The sequence below is a fragment of the Phragmites australis genome, chromosome 17, assembly GCF_958298935.1.
Source record: "Phragmites australis chromosome 17, lpPhrAust1.1, whole genome shotgun sequence".
Lineage (NCBI taxonomy): Eukaryota > Viridiplantae > Streptophyta > Magnoliopsida > Poales > Poaceae > Phragmites > Phragmites australis.
In genome coordinates, this window is record NC_084937.1 from 13,062,714 (window position 1) to 13,078,339 (window position 15,626).

General features: G+C 42.2%; 2 protein-coding genes and 1 pseudogene across 2 annotated transcripts; 2 read left to right on the forward strand and 1 right to left on the reverse strand.

The window, feature by feature from the left end:
* The first annotated feature begins 2,744 nt into the window (after positions 1-2,744).
* Positions 2,745-3,907, forward strand: LOC133897510 (uncharacterized). The gene has a single exon (XM_062338270.1). It carries the CDS (start codon positions 2,884-2,886, stop codon positions 3,562-3,564), a length of 681 nt encoding a protein of 226 aa, XP_062194254.1. The 5' UTR covers positions 2,745-2,883; the 3' UTR covers positions 3,565-3,907.
* A 5,073-nt stretch (positions 3,908-8,980) lies between these two features.
* LOC133897830 (uncharacterized) lies at positions 8,981-9,707 on the forward strand. Its single transcript, XM_062338658.1, has one exon. The coding sequence runs from the start codon at positions 9,054-9,056 to the stop codon at positions 9,705-9,707; it is 654 nt and encodes a 217-aa protein (XP_062194642.1). The 5' UTR covers positions 8,981-9,053.
* Positions 9,708-10,819: 1,112 nt separating this feature from the next.
* Positions 10,820-11,971, reverse strand: LOC133897869 (pathogenesis-related genes transcriptional activator PTI6-like; annotated as a pseudogene).
* Between the last annotated feature and the right edge of the window lie 3,655 nt (positions 11,972-15,626).

The window sequence follows — 15,626 nt, forward strand, 5'->3', positions numbered from 1 at the left end:
AACGGAGTGAAAAAGCCTAAATATGCTAGGATCAACTAGTGCACAATCACTCTAAATAAGTATGAAAGTTACAATCCTAGGGTGATAAAAAATATTCAATTCTAGCAAAAGATATGCAAGAAAACTCTAGTTGAAAATCTTGAAAACAGTGTTCACTGGAGTCTCCAGGTTGACCTGGAGACTCCGTGTTCAAAACTGATTGTATAGTATCCGGAGTATCTGGGTTAAATCCAGAACCTCTGGGTTTAGCAGAAAATGAGCTTGAAACTGAAATTAAACAACTCTTAAAGAGTTCTAGCTCAAACAAAATGAAGTCGTGTGTTCGAAGTGATAATTCCTAATAGATCCACAGAGAATCTACAATCAATTTCACACAAGCAAGTAGATCGAGCAATATGCACAAATATTGAGTAAGAACATAAGAACATGAAAACAACAGAGGAGACACAAGATTTATTTCTCGAAGTTTGGACACCTCCTCTAGAGGTTGCTACGTCTCTGTTGAGGGGCTTAGTCACACTTGAGCTAAGTCTCTCTCAACCCTTTTCCTCTCCAAGCTCGGTCACACTCAAGCTTGGCTTCCACGCTTAATTTCTTCTCTTGCAGAGGCGAAATCAAAGCCTTCACAAACTTTTCGCGAAAGCGAAGCCTTCACAAACTTCCCGCGGCACACCACAACCTTAGGTGCTCGCCGGCGACGTCTAACCGCCTAGGAGCTTCAAGCTCCAAGAGTAACAAACACTTCACGAACTTCTTTCCGATGAACTCGAGTGTTCAAGAATGGATTTTAGGTCACTTGCACTCAATCTTTCAATCTCTCAACCCAACTCACTTTTCTTCTCAAATCTCTGACTAAAATAGAGTGGGGAGCTGTTTTTTTAGCTCTAGAATATTTTTCTTTCATGCCCAAGCAGCAACAACAAATAATGGGGTGAGAGGGTATATATACCCAACCCCTAAAAACTAGCCGTCAAACACTGATGATTATTCAATCCCTAATATGAATCAAGATCTATTCATACCTTAGGTTGACAATGAAAAATATTAAACCTAAAGTTCTATATTTTAATACATCAAAACACTCATGTATCTTGCAAATCATAACATACCTGATATTACATGTGCATATAACTTACTAGCTTATATAGCACAGCTCTAACAAAGTCATTAGGCAGGAGTCAAGAGGATATCTAAAGATATCTTTATAGCACTAAAGATCTAAGTTTTTTTATCAGAAAAATTAAGATATAACTATAGTGGGATATCCAGATACTGGCTATATAACCGATCTCCATAATGCAAAATCATAGACTGATTTTATGGTGATATAGCCTTCTCATAGGAGTCATCAAAACAGATTTCAATAGCTGCTTCCACCTATCATTCTGAAACATCACATACATGTATATGGCTTCGCAGAATGATCAACTACATACAACAGTCATGCAGTATTAGTTTCATTGAATCATCAACCATTATCTACAAAGATAATATTACTTGTGTTACTCATATGCAAACATGTTATATAAAGAGCAATATAACTAATCATATTACCCTAAATTGTTCTATCCTCATGAATTACAAAATAATAGGGAGATAGAAATCTTGCAAACTAAATCATGTGATAACCTCGCTGATTACGAGATTTGCGGTGATTCAGAAATATATTCATGAAATTGGTATGCGGTGATTACGAGTTTTGCAAGGTTTCTCATATGAGCTTGCAATGAGGCAATAATCAATATATGTCATATCATTTTCTCATTATATTTTCTTATTAGGTTTTAAAGGAGTTTTTGCGAGAAGGGTTTTAAAAGAGTTTTAATGGTACATCAATATATTATTCCTTATATTTTCTCATAGGGTTTTAGATGAGTTTTCAATAAAGAGTTTACAACTAAAATAATTGATCAAGTGAAAGTATTATGAATAGACACCTTTTAGATGTAACTATGTGATCAATTATCAAATATTATGTCTATTAGAAAATAGTATCTTCATAATAGACATATCCTCTCATTATTTTCATTCAACATATATATATAAATATAAATATATAAAGTTCTCATCAACAAATATAAAATTTCCACTCTTTATCTCTTAAGTATATCCATTTACTGTCTTTACATTTATTCTCAATACTGCCAATGGGCTAAGAGATCCAGGCCAATAAAACCATCCGACCAGAGCTGACGTGTTAGAAAACATAACACACCCGTAGGAGAGGAGACGGCTCCGACGTTTCAGAAAACTGGTGGCTGAGAACGGATCACCAGAGAGGCGTCCATCTCCACCGCACGATCCAGCCGCACCGCCCCACGGCCGGCCATCCGCACGTGACGCTGACTCACGCACGGCCTCAGCCTCCTCACGTCCCTCCAACTCCTCCTGGCCCCACTACAGACACGTGGCTCGCCAATGGTTTATGGGCCCACACGTCAGAGAGCGCCCCGAGACGCCATCTCTGTCGCGTCCAAACCTCGCGCACCCACCTAATGAGTATCTCCCATAACTTACTCGTGGGCCCGGGATTTCCGCCCCACATGTCAGGGACGGTTATTTTGTTATTATCTACCCGCGCACGCTTTTACTGTGAGAAAAAGTGCCGTCCACACGTATCCCGAGCTCGCGCGGAGCTGACGGCTACTACTTTTCTTCCTTCCCCACGATTTTCTTCAATGACACCCGGGCCCACCGCACTAACCACGGGCAAATTAAAACGTCCACCTCGTTGTGTAGCTTCAAAACGAAGGCGTCGCCTCTCCCCCCTCCACTTCCCCATTTCATCGCTTCCTCCCACACACACAACGCGATAGCGTGCGAGATTTTTTTTTCCCGATTTTTTTTAGAAATTTTTTGAGGCCGCCTCGAGTACTGGCGGCGATGGAGACGGCGGCGGCGGCGGCGATGCTGGAGGCGGGAATTGGGCGGTTCTCCCGGGCACCGGCCCTGGCGGCGGCGCTGCTGGCGGAGATGTGGGCGCCGCTCGCCGTCGCGCTGGCGGCGCTGGCCACGCTGCCCAGCCTGCTGCGCCGGCTGCAGGTCATCGTGCTCCGCCTCCGCTCGCGCGGCAAGGAGGCCATCCAGTCGCACATCTCCACCTACTACTCCTCGGGCGACGACGAGTCCGACTCCGGCGGCGAGGAGGACGAGGAAGAGGATGACGACGTGGACGACTCCGATGAAGCGGCCACCAGCTCCTCCGGCGAGGAGGAGGAGATAAAGAGAGTCGGGTTCTACGAGGGGGCGGACGGTGGCTTCCCCTGGGGCGGCGCCGTCGTCCGGACCTGGCAGGGCCTGCCACGGCGCTTCTCCGGATGCTCCAGCGGCTCTGGCGCCGGAACCACCGGTGGTGGAGCTAGATTCGGCCCCTTTGGTGGCGTCCCTGCGGTAAGGCTGTGGGGAGCCAGCACGGCGAGCGGCGAGCCGTGGTGGGGCGCCGATGAAAGCGGCCGTGGCAGTGTGGCGGCGGAGGTGGAGGTTGTCGTCGGGTGGCGGCGCGACCACGCGGCGCAGCGCCGGCGGCGGCGTGCTCCCCCCGTGGTGCCCTCCCCCACCACGTGAAACGGGACGGCACGGCACCGGCAGGGTGGGCGTGTGAGATGTGAATATGCTTTCTTGCAACCCGCCTGGAGATGCCGATCCCAGGCTGGGGCCCACCTGCCAGTGGGAGGGACCAATAATGCGAGGGTGATTATTATTGTTGTGGGGGTTGTTTGGCGCCGGAATTGTTGGTGAGATTTACTTTCCAATCGGAAAAAAAAATCAGGGGTAGAACACGCATGCATGCTGCGAGTGCTTAAGCATCTTGTATTAGTAATAGGGATGCATGCCGCATGTAATTTGTACCGCCATACTTTGATTCATGTGGTGATCAACAACAGTGATAAGACGGTGAAATCTCATCGGTCCTCTTCCTCTTGCTGTACAAAAGGTTGAGCGACAGGCACCAACAGAATGGCATGTCAAACTTGTGAATCGGCAGTCCAGCATTTCGGCGATAAGGCTAACGCGGATAGATGATGATTCGAAGCCTTGTCCACGTAAATGGCGTGTAAATTTCGTGCGATCGATGTAGCAGCACATGTCGACGACTAATACCAGCGACCGAAACAAGTAACTACTCGTTTCGCAAAGCGCTCTTTCGTGCGGTCGAATCCCACACACGGGTTTCACGATTTGACTAACCCAAGGTTCACACGTTATCGGGACGTGTTATCTACAAATGTTCTGATCATCTGTCGAATCGCCATCGTCTACTAGAATACGGATGTCTACGGCACTTGTTGGACGGAGGCATGGGATATCTAAAGCATTTTGAAAATGGTGCTCCCATCGCACCAAATGCTCAGGCCCTATTTGCAACCCAAGAAAAGATTTCAGGCGGCGATTTACGTATCCGATTGACATTGAACATCCGAGCTGCTTTCTTCCTGGCACCTCAACTGTCATTAACACGTTCTCTCTCTTTCTTCGGCCATCGACTCTCCCATCAACTAAACACACCTAGACTGACTTGTTTATATTGAGTCGCTCTCATTTATCTCACTTTATTTAGTGGTTGTCGCAGTCCATGTCGTACCATCAAATCACTCTCTCATGTGGAATACACTTTCATTTTGGGCCATCCGCTTGCGCGAACGCAGCTGTGAACGGACAAGCTAATGTCATTGGTAACGCAACATAATACCAACAATTCGTGCAACTGCTTGCAACAATTAACAAATGAAATGGATTGTTGTAATAGGGGCTTTCATTTGTTGTATTAATTCTCTCATGAATCTTAGTGCTGCAAGAGTTTACCCTAGTTTGTTGCGGTCTATTTTGGCTAATCGGCAGCCCTCGGTGCTGCTCCTCAGGCGTCAGATGCATAGATCCTGCTGTTTGCGCACACTTTTGTTGTAAATATTGTGAACTGATTGATGGGGATGGTTGTAATTTCGTTGCATTTGTGTAATGAAATCAGAGGTAAGCCCGTTCTGGAAAAAGTCATTGTTAGATGTTCTAGTTGTTCCGAAGAAACATTCAAGTAAATGCATGTTGCACTCTGTCATTTAATTTGTTGTGATAAGTATTTTAGATGTTGCAAATGTTGGTTTTGATTATTAAAAAATTCAAAATTTTGAATTCTTTTATCTTCGGTGTTGCACCCTCCTTTTGCAAATGTTGGCTTTGTTCATTTTGGATGTTTTTTTGGATTTTTTTAAAAGGGAAGTTTTATTAACTCTCAATGTTACATTGAGGTGATATAACCCCTCTTTTTAAAAGGGAAGTTTTATTAACTCTCAATGTTAAATTGAGGTGATACAACCGCACAAGAGTTTCATTTCAGTCTCTACGTAACTTTTTTTAGATAAAGGAAGATTTTATTGATCTCATACAATTACATCAAGTTGATACAATTGCATAGAGAACACTCCTGACCTCTGCATAATCAAGATGCACACAGTCAAAACGGAATAGAGAAAACATAAAAAAATTTACACATGGTAAAAAAAGGGAGATGCTAAGATGCTCCAATCCTTCGACTAGGCCGCCACCCATACACCCGGGTAAAACACTCCCCGACCACCTTCTCCAATTGCTGACATGCCACTGTAACTATATCCCGAGAATCCGGCTTTTGCAATATAGTCTCTTCATAACTAAGATGTACATAGCCAAAATAAGATAAAACAAAGTACCAAAATTCAAATGAAAAACTAACAAGCCAGAATGAAAACTCTTAAGCACGATTATTATGATTTGTTTCAATGTGTATCCTAGACTACCATCCAAACCGGCGAATAGCTCTCTAGACACTCGCTCCAACATGCTGCTGTCATAGTAACCAGCTTGCGATGCTCCTACTAGTGCAACACACAACACAAACCACGAGCAGAGTCAATATGTATATGTGAAAATAACCTGCAATGGAGAAATAATTTTTTTTCTTGTTAAAGACTATCATTTATGCACAACCATATGGACCAACAAAATGTGGTTGTTGCTGCTAGTATATTTGCTTTCAATTGTTCACTAATACACCAAAGCTAATTCTCAAACATATTCGGTACGCTTCGTAATGGGTGGAGATTTGAGGCCACATGGACTTTGAATCATGTAGAACGGACGAAACAACAATTGAAGAAGATGTGCTTAATTGTCTCATTTTGTTACAAAAGCAAAAATTCTGATTCCCTAACCATTATCTTCTATTAAGGTTATCTTTTGTTAAAAAAATTCCTAGGTGGTGGTAAAAAATAAATATTTGTATTTTTAGCAGTATCTTAATCTTTCATTGGATTGTTTTTATTGGCTCGTCACCTTGCACAATAGCCTTATACAGGGGCTTGACCAAAAACATTCCAGATTAGCTTAATTTCCATCAGAATTCATCTTGTTCGTATGCCAAGATGATATTTTGGATGTTGCAATGAGATCTTTAAGATTTTTTTGAACATGAGATCTTCAAGCTTTAGTTGCATGCAGCGCCCAACCTCAAACGCAACAGTTTACTGTTTACTCCTCTAGTGATAACCGTCCGTCAAGGTCTCAACGGATCGATCGCTTTCTCGTAGTACATTTTCGCTTTTGTCACTGCTGGCGTAGCTGCAAACGGACATGCGCAGATCTGTCACGTTGACAGGACCAAGACGGACGATGGTGCACTGCACAATTTGGTTTTAATTTTGCAGGTGTGCACATCACATCTCCTGCAAACGGGCATGCCTCAGCTGAACAGTTTCGTTCAGGATGAGAAGCTTCATCAAAAGAAAAGACCCTAATACTAATATCAGTGGATAAGGTTTAGGGTTTGTTAACAGATCTTCAAGGTACAGTGCTTTATTTGTCCTAAAGGAACAAGCGTCAGTTGTGACAGTTTTTTTATAGGCCACCATAAAATGTAGGAGTAGCACAAGATGTAGGAAAACCGAAAGTGCACCGGTGGGGCCCACGGTGTGTCATGCATAACCCTGACGCCAACCTCTCTCCATGTCTCCACGGACGGAAGATGCCTGAGTAATTAAACTGAAATTAAATACGATTGATTATGGTGGTCATTTCATTTCTGTCTTGCGGTAGTCCAGCACTGTACCTGTTTTGGGCGCTTGCAATGTAAACATAGATTATATATTCTCTTCTGCAATAAACTCAGATTATTGCAGTAAAACAAGATATAGATCATTATCTTATCCGCAATGCCAGACGAAATGATGGGGCAGAATTTCACTCCTTGTATACTGCAAGGCTGAAAACATGGTCTCAGGAAGCACAATGCTTTGCCTCCAAAAGACAATTTGGAAAAAATGTAAGCTAATGTTCTGCACCTTTTTGAAAACTAATGTTCTGCAGCTTTAAGCTTGCCAGGTTCCTACACTTGCCGCATCTAGCATCTTGGTTCTTTTCTTCTGAAAGTTTGCTTGGTACAAAGAAAAAAAAAATGAAAATAAGAGTAAGGAATAGACTTGAATAAAGACCAGAGCTCCGGAATTGTTCTTGCTACAGTAGACCAAATTGTCTGAAGTTCTCAAGTGTAGAGATGTGTAAAGAATCACACACATACAAAAAAAGAGTGCAGATGAACAGGAAGAACTGAATTCTGATGATCAAAATATCTGAAATCTGAAGAAACACTTTGCCACCCAGGGAAAATTTAAGCATATATACTGGCGCTGTGACTTCACTTGTGCAGAAACTGGCATGGATCCTTGATTGCCTCTGTCTCTGCATAAGCAATTGAAATTGGATACCTAGGCACCCAGAGACGAGGAAGGGTGTATCAAGCGACAAAATACGATTGATTATGGTGTAGCCCTCTTGGAAAAGAATCAAACTGGCACATCATCCTCAAAAACCTCTGAAATTGTTTTCTCCATTTGAGGTCTAATCTCACCTCTTTCTCAAGAGTCAGCCAACGCACCTTATCTCTCTGTTTGACAATGACACTCTAGCCTCTTTAGACGCAACAAAGAAGATAAGATTTACGGTTTCTTAACAAATCTAGGTCCAATCGTTTATTAACTGTTTTGTCCACATTTTTCACAAAAAAAGAGTACATGTTTAGTTCTAAACTTCTAAAGGAACAGGTGTCAGTTGGAACAATTTTTTATAGGCCGCAACAAAGGATGTAGGGAATCGAAAATAACAGTTTTTTATATTTGTGGCACCGAACGAAATGATGGTGTTCTGCAAGCATGGCAGGAGGCAATGCCAATGCTCCCCTCGTTCTGCCTCTCTGAAGAAACGAATTGTATTCTGCAAGCATGGTGTCCTGCAGCTTTAAGCCTGCCAGGTTTTAACACATGGCGAATCCTTCTGAAAATACTATACTATTCAGCAATGGAATTAATGATTTCCTTGCGAATTGTAAGAAAAAAAAGGAAGAAATGGGATTGAACAAAATCCTAATTGAGCCCTGGAATTGTTCTTACAATTCTCCATATGGTCCAAGTTCTTTTTGTGCACACAAAATCCTCTATACAGCTCCCAAGATATATGCAGATGAACAGCAACTCAGAAAGGACTGATTCTGATTAGAAAAATGATTGCGCGCAATCTAAAGAAATAATTTGCTTCCCAGAGAAAATTTGAAGAACATATGCTGCTCATGTGGGTTCACTCACCGAGAAACTATCATTGTTCCCTGATGGCCTCTATGCACAAGCAATTGAAATTGTGGTATGAACTGCATCAGCAAATCGCTCAACTTGCAAGGCAAAACATTTCAGAGCTTCACTTGTCAGATCTGCTTGCTTAGCCCTTTCGAAGGTATTTTGATCCAGAGACAATTAAGCGCCGACAGAATAGACAGATTTTCCTGCCAAACCAAATTAAACTAGCTTACTTCACATGCCATTCTAAAAGAAGAAGAAAAAATTCTAGAGAAGATGAGTTGGATACATCATCACAGAAGAACAGGATCACAGAAAATAGCATGTCAAGTTCAAGGTCAAACTAGTCATCCACAAGTAAAGCATGAGCAACCTAAAGTGTCACGTCAACAGATTCATCCTGCAAAACCCCTCACAATCTCATCTGGTTTCCCTCCTCTAACTTCCACCAGCAAAACAATGCTGACCAAAACCACCAGCTTCCCTCCTAAACTAGCTTCAAATTCACAACTTAAAACCCATGAAATGGCACCAAAATCATCCCCTGATCAAAAACCCACGAAAGCAACACCACCATCTCCTGCAGCTCTGAAGAAACTCATCACCGCCATGGACATCAAGAAGAGATGGACATCACCATTGCCTTCTCTGAATGCACCACCATCCATGGTCCTCCTGCTGCTGCTCGTCTCCATGGCGGCGGACGGCACCGGCCGCCACCGTGCCGCGGCGCAGGTGTTCTGCCGGTCGCAATTCAACCTTGCCAACGAGGCCTGCAGCTTGCGCACCTTCTCCGGCCCCAACCCGGCACAGCCGCTGCAGCTGCGGAACGCATCAGCAGTGTCGTACGAGCTGCAGGCAGACCACCACGACCACGCCCACGAGCACGAGCACGAGCGGGAGCACACCCACAGCCGGCGGCACGGCCTTGGGCACGGCGGCCACGACCCCTACGACACGGCGTGCTGCCGCCGCCTCATGGGCATCGACAACGCCTGCATCTGTCAGGCCATGTCCTTCCTCCCCGTCTTCATGAGCAGGGTCAAACACGCCATCAAGCTCACCCCCGTCCCCGGCTGCGACGTATCCTTCGAGTGCGCTGCCGTCTACTGAACCGAACGGTGGGAGCTTCACCGGAAGGAGCCATTTTTCGGTTCTGCGTGTCTCTGACTGTAAAGGAAATAGCTATTTGATACGGAAAAGAATTGATCATATCCTTCATCAGCTTTTTGCATTACAGTGTTAGCATTAGACATCTGTAATTCGTGCACTATATATATTGCATTGAGAACAAATCATGAATAATATTTTTCTAAGTTTTTTTGGATCTTACAGTATGTTCTAAATAAAGTGGATCTCAAATTATCAATGCTAAACTTTTAGGAGCAATGCTAACAGTAAACTTTGGCTTTAAATAATACAGTTTCTTCAGAGCAGATGTGTCCTGTAAATACTGAATACCACCAGTTCAGGATGTATGTTGATCAACTTCTTCATACAACACTGCATACTACACACTTCGTTGTGTGATGTAACAGATGAACAATTCTTGTCACAAATACTATGGATAGTGTCTGATGTTGCAAATGAACAACTCTTTTGGTATACAAATTAAAGACAGCAGTTCTCAGATCAAAGGACACAATATGGCATAACAATCTTGGGAAGAAAATTTTAATCGTCCATCTCCAAGTTCTACTAGACACCAACAAAAAAAAAACTTCTTTACGAAACTATTTAGATACAGCAATATTCAAGTTTCTAAAACTTACTTTCTCAGCACGATTAATTACTTAGAGTCTAATATCCATTGGTTCAAACTATGCTACTCCACACATTTAGCAGTGAAAACTGACAGGGCCACACTAGCAGAAAGCAATGGTGGATTATTAAAAATGCAGTTAGGGAATAAGAGGCCAAAATCAAAAGGCTGCTGACATGGAACTCATGGCAGATCTGAAATTAAAATATGTACATTTTAATTAAAAACTTGTTACATCTTAGCACACGTAGACAAGTTACTCTAGGAACTGTACAATTTCCGGCAAAATTTGGAGGTCAATCATCTCCAGATCCCACCCACACGCACCCAGCCACACTGGATAGACATGAATCTGGGTTCATTGTAGCATTCAGACAGCTCAGTAAACATGAAGAGCAGGTATCAGAATACAACACCATCAAGAGCCGGTCTCCACAGAATACGACACCGTGAAGAGCAGGTTTCAAAGGATCTCAAGTTCATGTTCCATAGAAGCGAAGTCGAAACCACTCCAGTCAAGCTCCAAATCCAGGCTGAACTCTGGGTCCTTGATTGGAAGAGGCAGGTGGCTAATGTCACTATGTCAGCCAGGCCAATATAGTCATCATCCGGAGGCTCGTATGTCTCACCAATAAAATCACTGATTGTGAACACATCTTCCAGCATGGTTAAATCATCGAGTGGGAATTCATCAGCAGGATGACGGAGTCACTGACAGGAAGCTCATCTTTCCGGCCTAGCAAGGCATCCACTGCAATCTCCTGAGGTCTGGGGGAGAAGTTCAGTAAGCTTTCATCCATAGGCTCCGGGTCTATCTCCATTGATACTCCTACTGCGTTCTGTGTTTCTTGTGCCTTTTGCTCGCACGACGCAGATAAAAGACACACAGGACACCGAGGACGAGCTGGACGACACAGGCGGTTGAGCTTTCATGGCCAACATATCTGAACGGAACTGGTTCTTTTTTGCCTGATATGCCACAGCAGCCTCCTCCTCAGTGTCATATGAACCGATCCACTACCGTTTCTTTCTCACAGGATCGCGAATCTCTGCTGCCCACCGACCCGAAGGCCGCCGGCGCACACCACGGTACCTGCTCGATGGTTCCCTCTTCTCTGGATCTTTCAAATCTTTTGTTCCACATGGCACGAGGATATTTAGAGGTTTAGAGGCTTTATATTTCTTTACATGAACAAGCAACTCTCTTATCATTTTCTTTTCCTTCTTGGGGTTCTTGTCATCTTCATTATTGGAGGAGTCGATTGCATCAGGATCACAGCAGAAAATGCGGACCTTCCGCATAATAGAGGGCATCATCTTGTCAACGTCTCAGAAATTGGAATTCTGCCTGACTGACTGAACTTGTAGGGGTGCCAAACTCAATCCACCCAAACCTAACCTGTGAGCATTCAAATCAGACAAGATTGTGAGACAAGGGTTCATCGAAGTTAAGAAAAGGAAAGCTTTAGTAATGGAAAAAACATGTACTTGTTGAGATTTTCTTTGTTGGAAGTATATTTCCTTGTAGTTTAACACTTACCAAGATTCCTTGTGATTTGGAGGATTCTTGAACTCTTACAGCGTCAGGTGCGGCAAAGTAGGAAGCAAGGGTCTAAATGCAGGAACCAGAGTACTTCACCCAAAATCCAAATCTGAAACCACTGTACATTACTATAGGAAAATTTCGAAATTCATATGCAGAGACTGAAATTCAAACACTTCTTGAATATGTAACTCTCGCAATACATGAGCAAACAGATATGAACTGATGTCAACCTCCATCTTTGCATGCCAAACTAATGAAACATTTTAATGTTCATATGAAGCAGGGAGATCAGTTTTTGCACAGCTCAGCTTTGATATGAGACCAACACTGCAACATGGTTATCTTCAAATTTGGTACATGACATGAGACCAACACTGCAACATGGTTATCTTCAAATTTGGTACATGAGCAAAATCAATGTGACTAGACTAAAGAAGCACAAAACTATTACAATAGGGAAAAAAATGATCAGTTGAGTCACAGCGACCTGCACATTTGCAACTATAATATGACAAAACATCAGTTTTTTTGGGGGGAGGGGGGTTGAGAAAAGACAAATATTTTATGCTTACATTAAACAAACAATCATCCATGACTGCTAAAACGAGGAAACTAAGAACACAACAGCAATAACAGATAGACAACATAAGCATGAAAGAAGTACTTTTTTAATCCCTAAACCTTCGGGCATAAATAAATACTTTTATTAACAACAAAACAAGGAAAGTTTGGCGCCTACACAGAAGATTAACAGAGCTTGTTTCATACGAAACTAAGCAGGGGAACAGATTGGACTAAAACAGAGCAAGAAAAAAATTACCTGGAGATCCTGAAGCGAAACCCGCAGGCTCTAGCGTCCCTCTGCCAAGGCTGGATAAGAAGGGAGCAAGAGGCAGTTGGCGACGGGATCTCAGAACCATGGAGCAGCAGCAGAGCAGGCGACATAAATCAACAGCGCGCGCGTGCTGCGGCGAGGGCTACTCCACTCCTGCTCTCTGCTCACATCACGAACATCAAGAACGAGTGAGGAGATTGTACCACAGCGCAACCAAGAAGATGTCACATTTCCTAAATCCGCTCAGAATTATATTATAGGAAAGTGTTGATAATAAGATTTGATATCTATAGTAATTATTACAATGATGATCGATTTAATGAAATATTGTTGGATCTGATTATATTATAGGGAAGTGTTGCATCTAATTATGTCACTTCTTATGCTATTAAAACTGATGTGACATAAAACCTGTATCAAACACCATACGTTAAGCATTATACTTCAACTTCGGCTCAGGCTTATAGAGCTGAAGGTTATCCCAATGTGCAGGTACTTTATTACTAAACCGTAGTATATGGTGCTCTGCCTATACCACTGTAAGGGTTGGAAATTCCTTATGGACCAACACTTGAAGGAGACTTCGCCACACCACCTCTTATTACTTCCAATGTACTGAATTTTTCTACACCACAGCTTGAGCTAATAGTTAACCCCAGTCGACGCGTGGCTAATTATGCTGAAATTATACGAGAACAAGTAACTATTGTGTTAAGAAAACAATTCGATGGAGAGGTTAGGAGAAAAGCTCGTGCATACCAAAAGCCATATCTCTAGCACTATGACACAATTCCATACCCCTGTAGTTTAAGAGTTTCTAATTTTGTAAAATTTATCGGGGAAGATAATAAAACAACTAGAGAGCATGTGGGTCAATTTCTTGCACATTTTGGTGAAGCTAGTTCCAACAATATTTTGAAAATTAGATTGTTTCCTTTGTCTTTATCATGAATTGCTTTTATGTGGTTTACATGTCTTGCTCCTAATTCTGTACATGCATGGTCTCAATTAGAAGAAAAATTTCATGAGTATTTTTATAGTGTTGATACAGAATTGAGGCTTTCACATTTATCATCGGTTAAGCAAAATACAATGAGTCTATTGCTAATTTTATTAGAAGATTTAAGGATACAAAGAACCAATATTTTAACTTGACGCGTTCTGAAAAAAACTTAGCCGAATTAGCTTATTCAGGTTTATTGTCTCATCTTAAGGAGAATCTAGAAGGTAATGATTTTCATGATGTTAGTTAAGTCTTGAAAAGAGCTATGACATAGGAGAACCGAGGTAAAGAGTCCAGAAATTTTTAGAGGTCAAATGGCAAAGTAAGTGTTGATCGTCCTAATGTTCACATGCTTAAGTATGAATCTGAAAGTTCAGATGATAACGATGTTGATGTATGTGTAGCCAAATAGGTTTTATCTTCTAAGTCTAAACTATTTATTTGTTCTGCTCTTAAGCCAATGCCTTCTAAGAATCAACAATAAGAGATTAAATTTACTTTTGATGTAGCAAAATGTGATAGAATTTTTTATTACTTGCTACAAGAAAAATAGATTAAGCTGTCTCATGGTCATGTAATTCCGCCGTTAGATGAATTAAAGAGGTAAGCTTATTGCAAATGGCATAATTCTTATTCTCATGTGACTAACAATTATAATGTTTTTCGTCGACAGATTCAGTTAGTCATTAATGAAGGACGATTGAAATTTGGCAATATGCAAATAGATTACAATCGTTCCCAGTTAATGTGGTTGATCTCCAAAACAAGAGCATTCTAATTCGGCCAACTCAAACCGAATAAACTAGAGGGAAGAATGCAATCGTTGGTGAAGAAATGTCTAAACCTTTGGGGGAGAGTAAAACTTGTTAAGAGAAGTATTACTTGAGAAAACTTCTGAAGGTAAAGAGTCAATGAAAATTGTGGTGAACACTTCAACTACCGGGGGGCATGATAATGTTAAGCCAAGAATGATCAAACTAAAAAGCCTGGATGTTGGCAAGTGGAAGGTTAATGAAGCAAGGAGACATGGCAAGGTTGAGAAATTCAAGCAGCTCTTGTCAAAATATGAGAAAGACAAGACCATCCTAACTCATATGAGTCAACCAAATGGGTTCAAGCGGCCAAGATCACCTTTAAGGCATAGAGTGTGTGATCATCATCAACCAAGAAAAGGCCATGCTATCGCCATTTACCCACAACCTGGGCTATCAACTCCATTGCTATGGGTGCCCCCTCCTATGCCATTCCCTCCTTGCCCGACATGGGGTTATAACGGTATGTGGATGCCTCCTCCTCCTATGCAATTTCCTCCTTTTCATTTGGGATGGGCAATACCACGGAGGCCGGTATTTGATAGACTATCACATCCTGTCTATGACCGATTGGAGCATATAAATCGGTCTAGTGATGTTCAACATGCTAAAGTTGTGAAGAATGTATACTGAGTTAAGGAGGGTGGGGTTTCTACTCAAATTTCAGATTATTATATTGATAAAACAAGGACCATTGCTACTGATATTATTGAGATTGGTTCAATGACAGTGGTTGCTGAAGAACTTGGCAAATGACTGATTGTTTTTTGTGACAATCCGGTCAAGTCTAAACATGTACCTACTGATGTCCAAGTTGCTCCAAAGGCTATAATGATCATGAAGTAAGCCACAGCAGGTCACTTTCTAAATACCTACAGCCGAGGTGGTGCCCTCGGGTTTGTCCCATACAAAGAAGAGAAGATTGCAGCAGCTGCGTAAGCAAGAATTGATGGAGCAATAAGCCAAAAAATTGTGGGATGCTACTCTCAATGAGGTTGAACCGATGCAACCCATAAAACAAATGTGGAGACCAAAGTTAGATGTCATAATAGCCCCTACAACAACCCTTTCGCC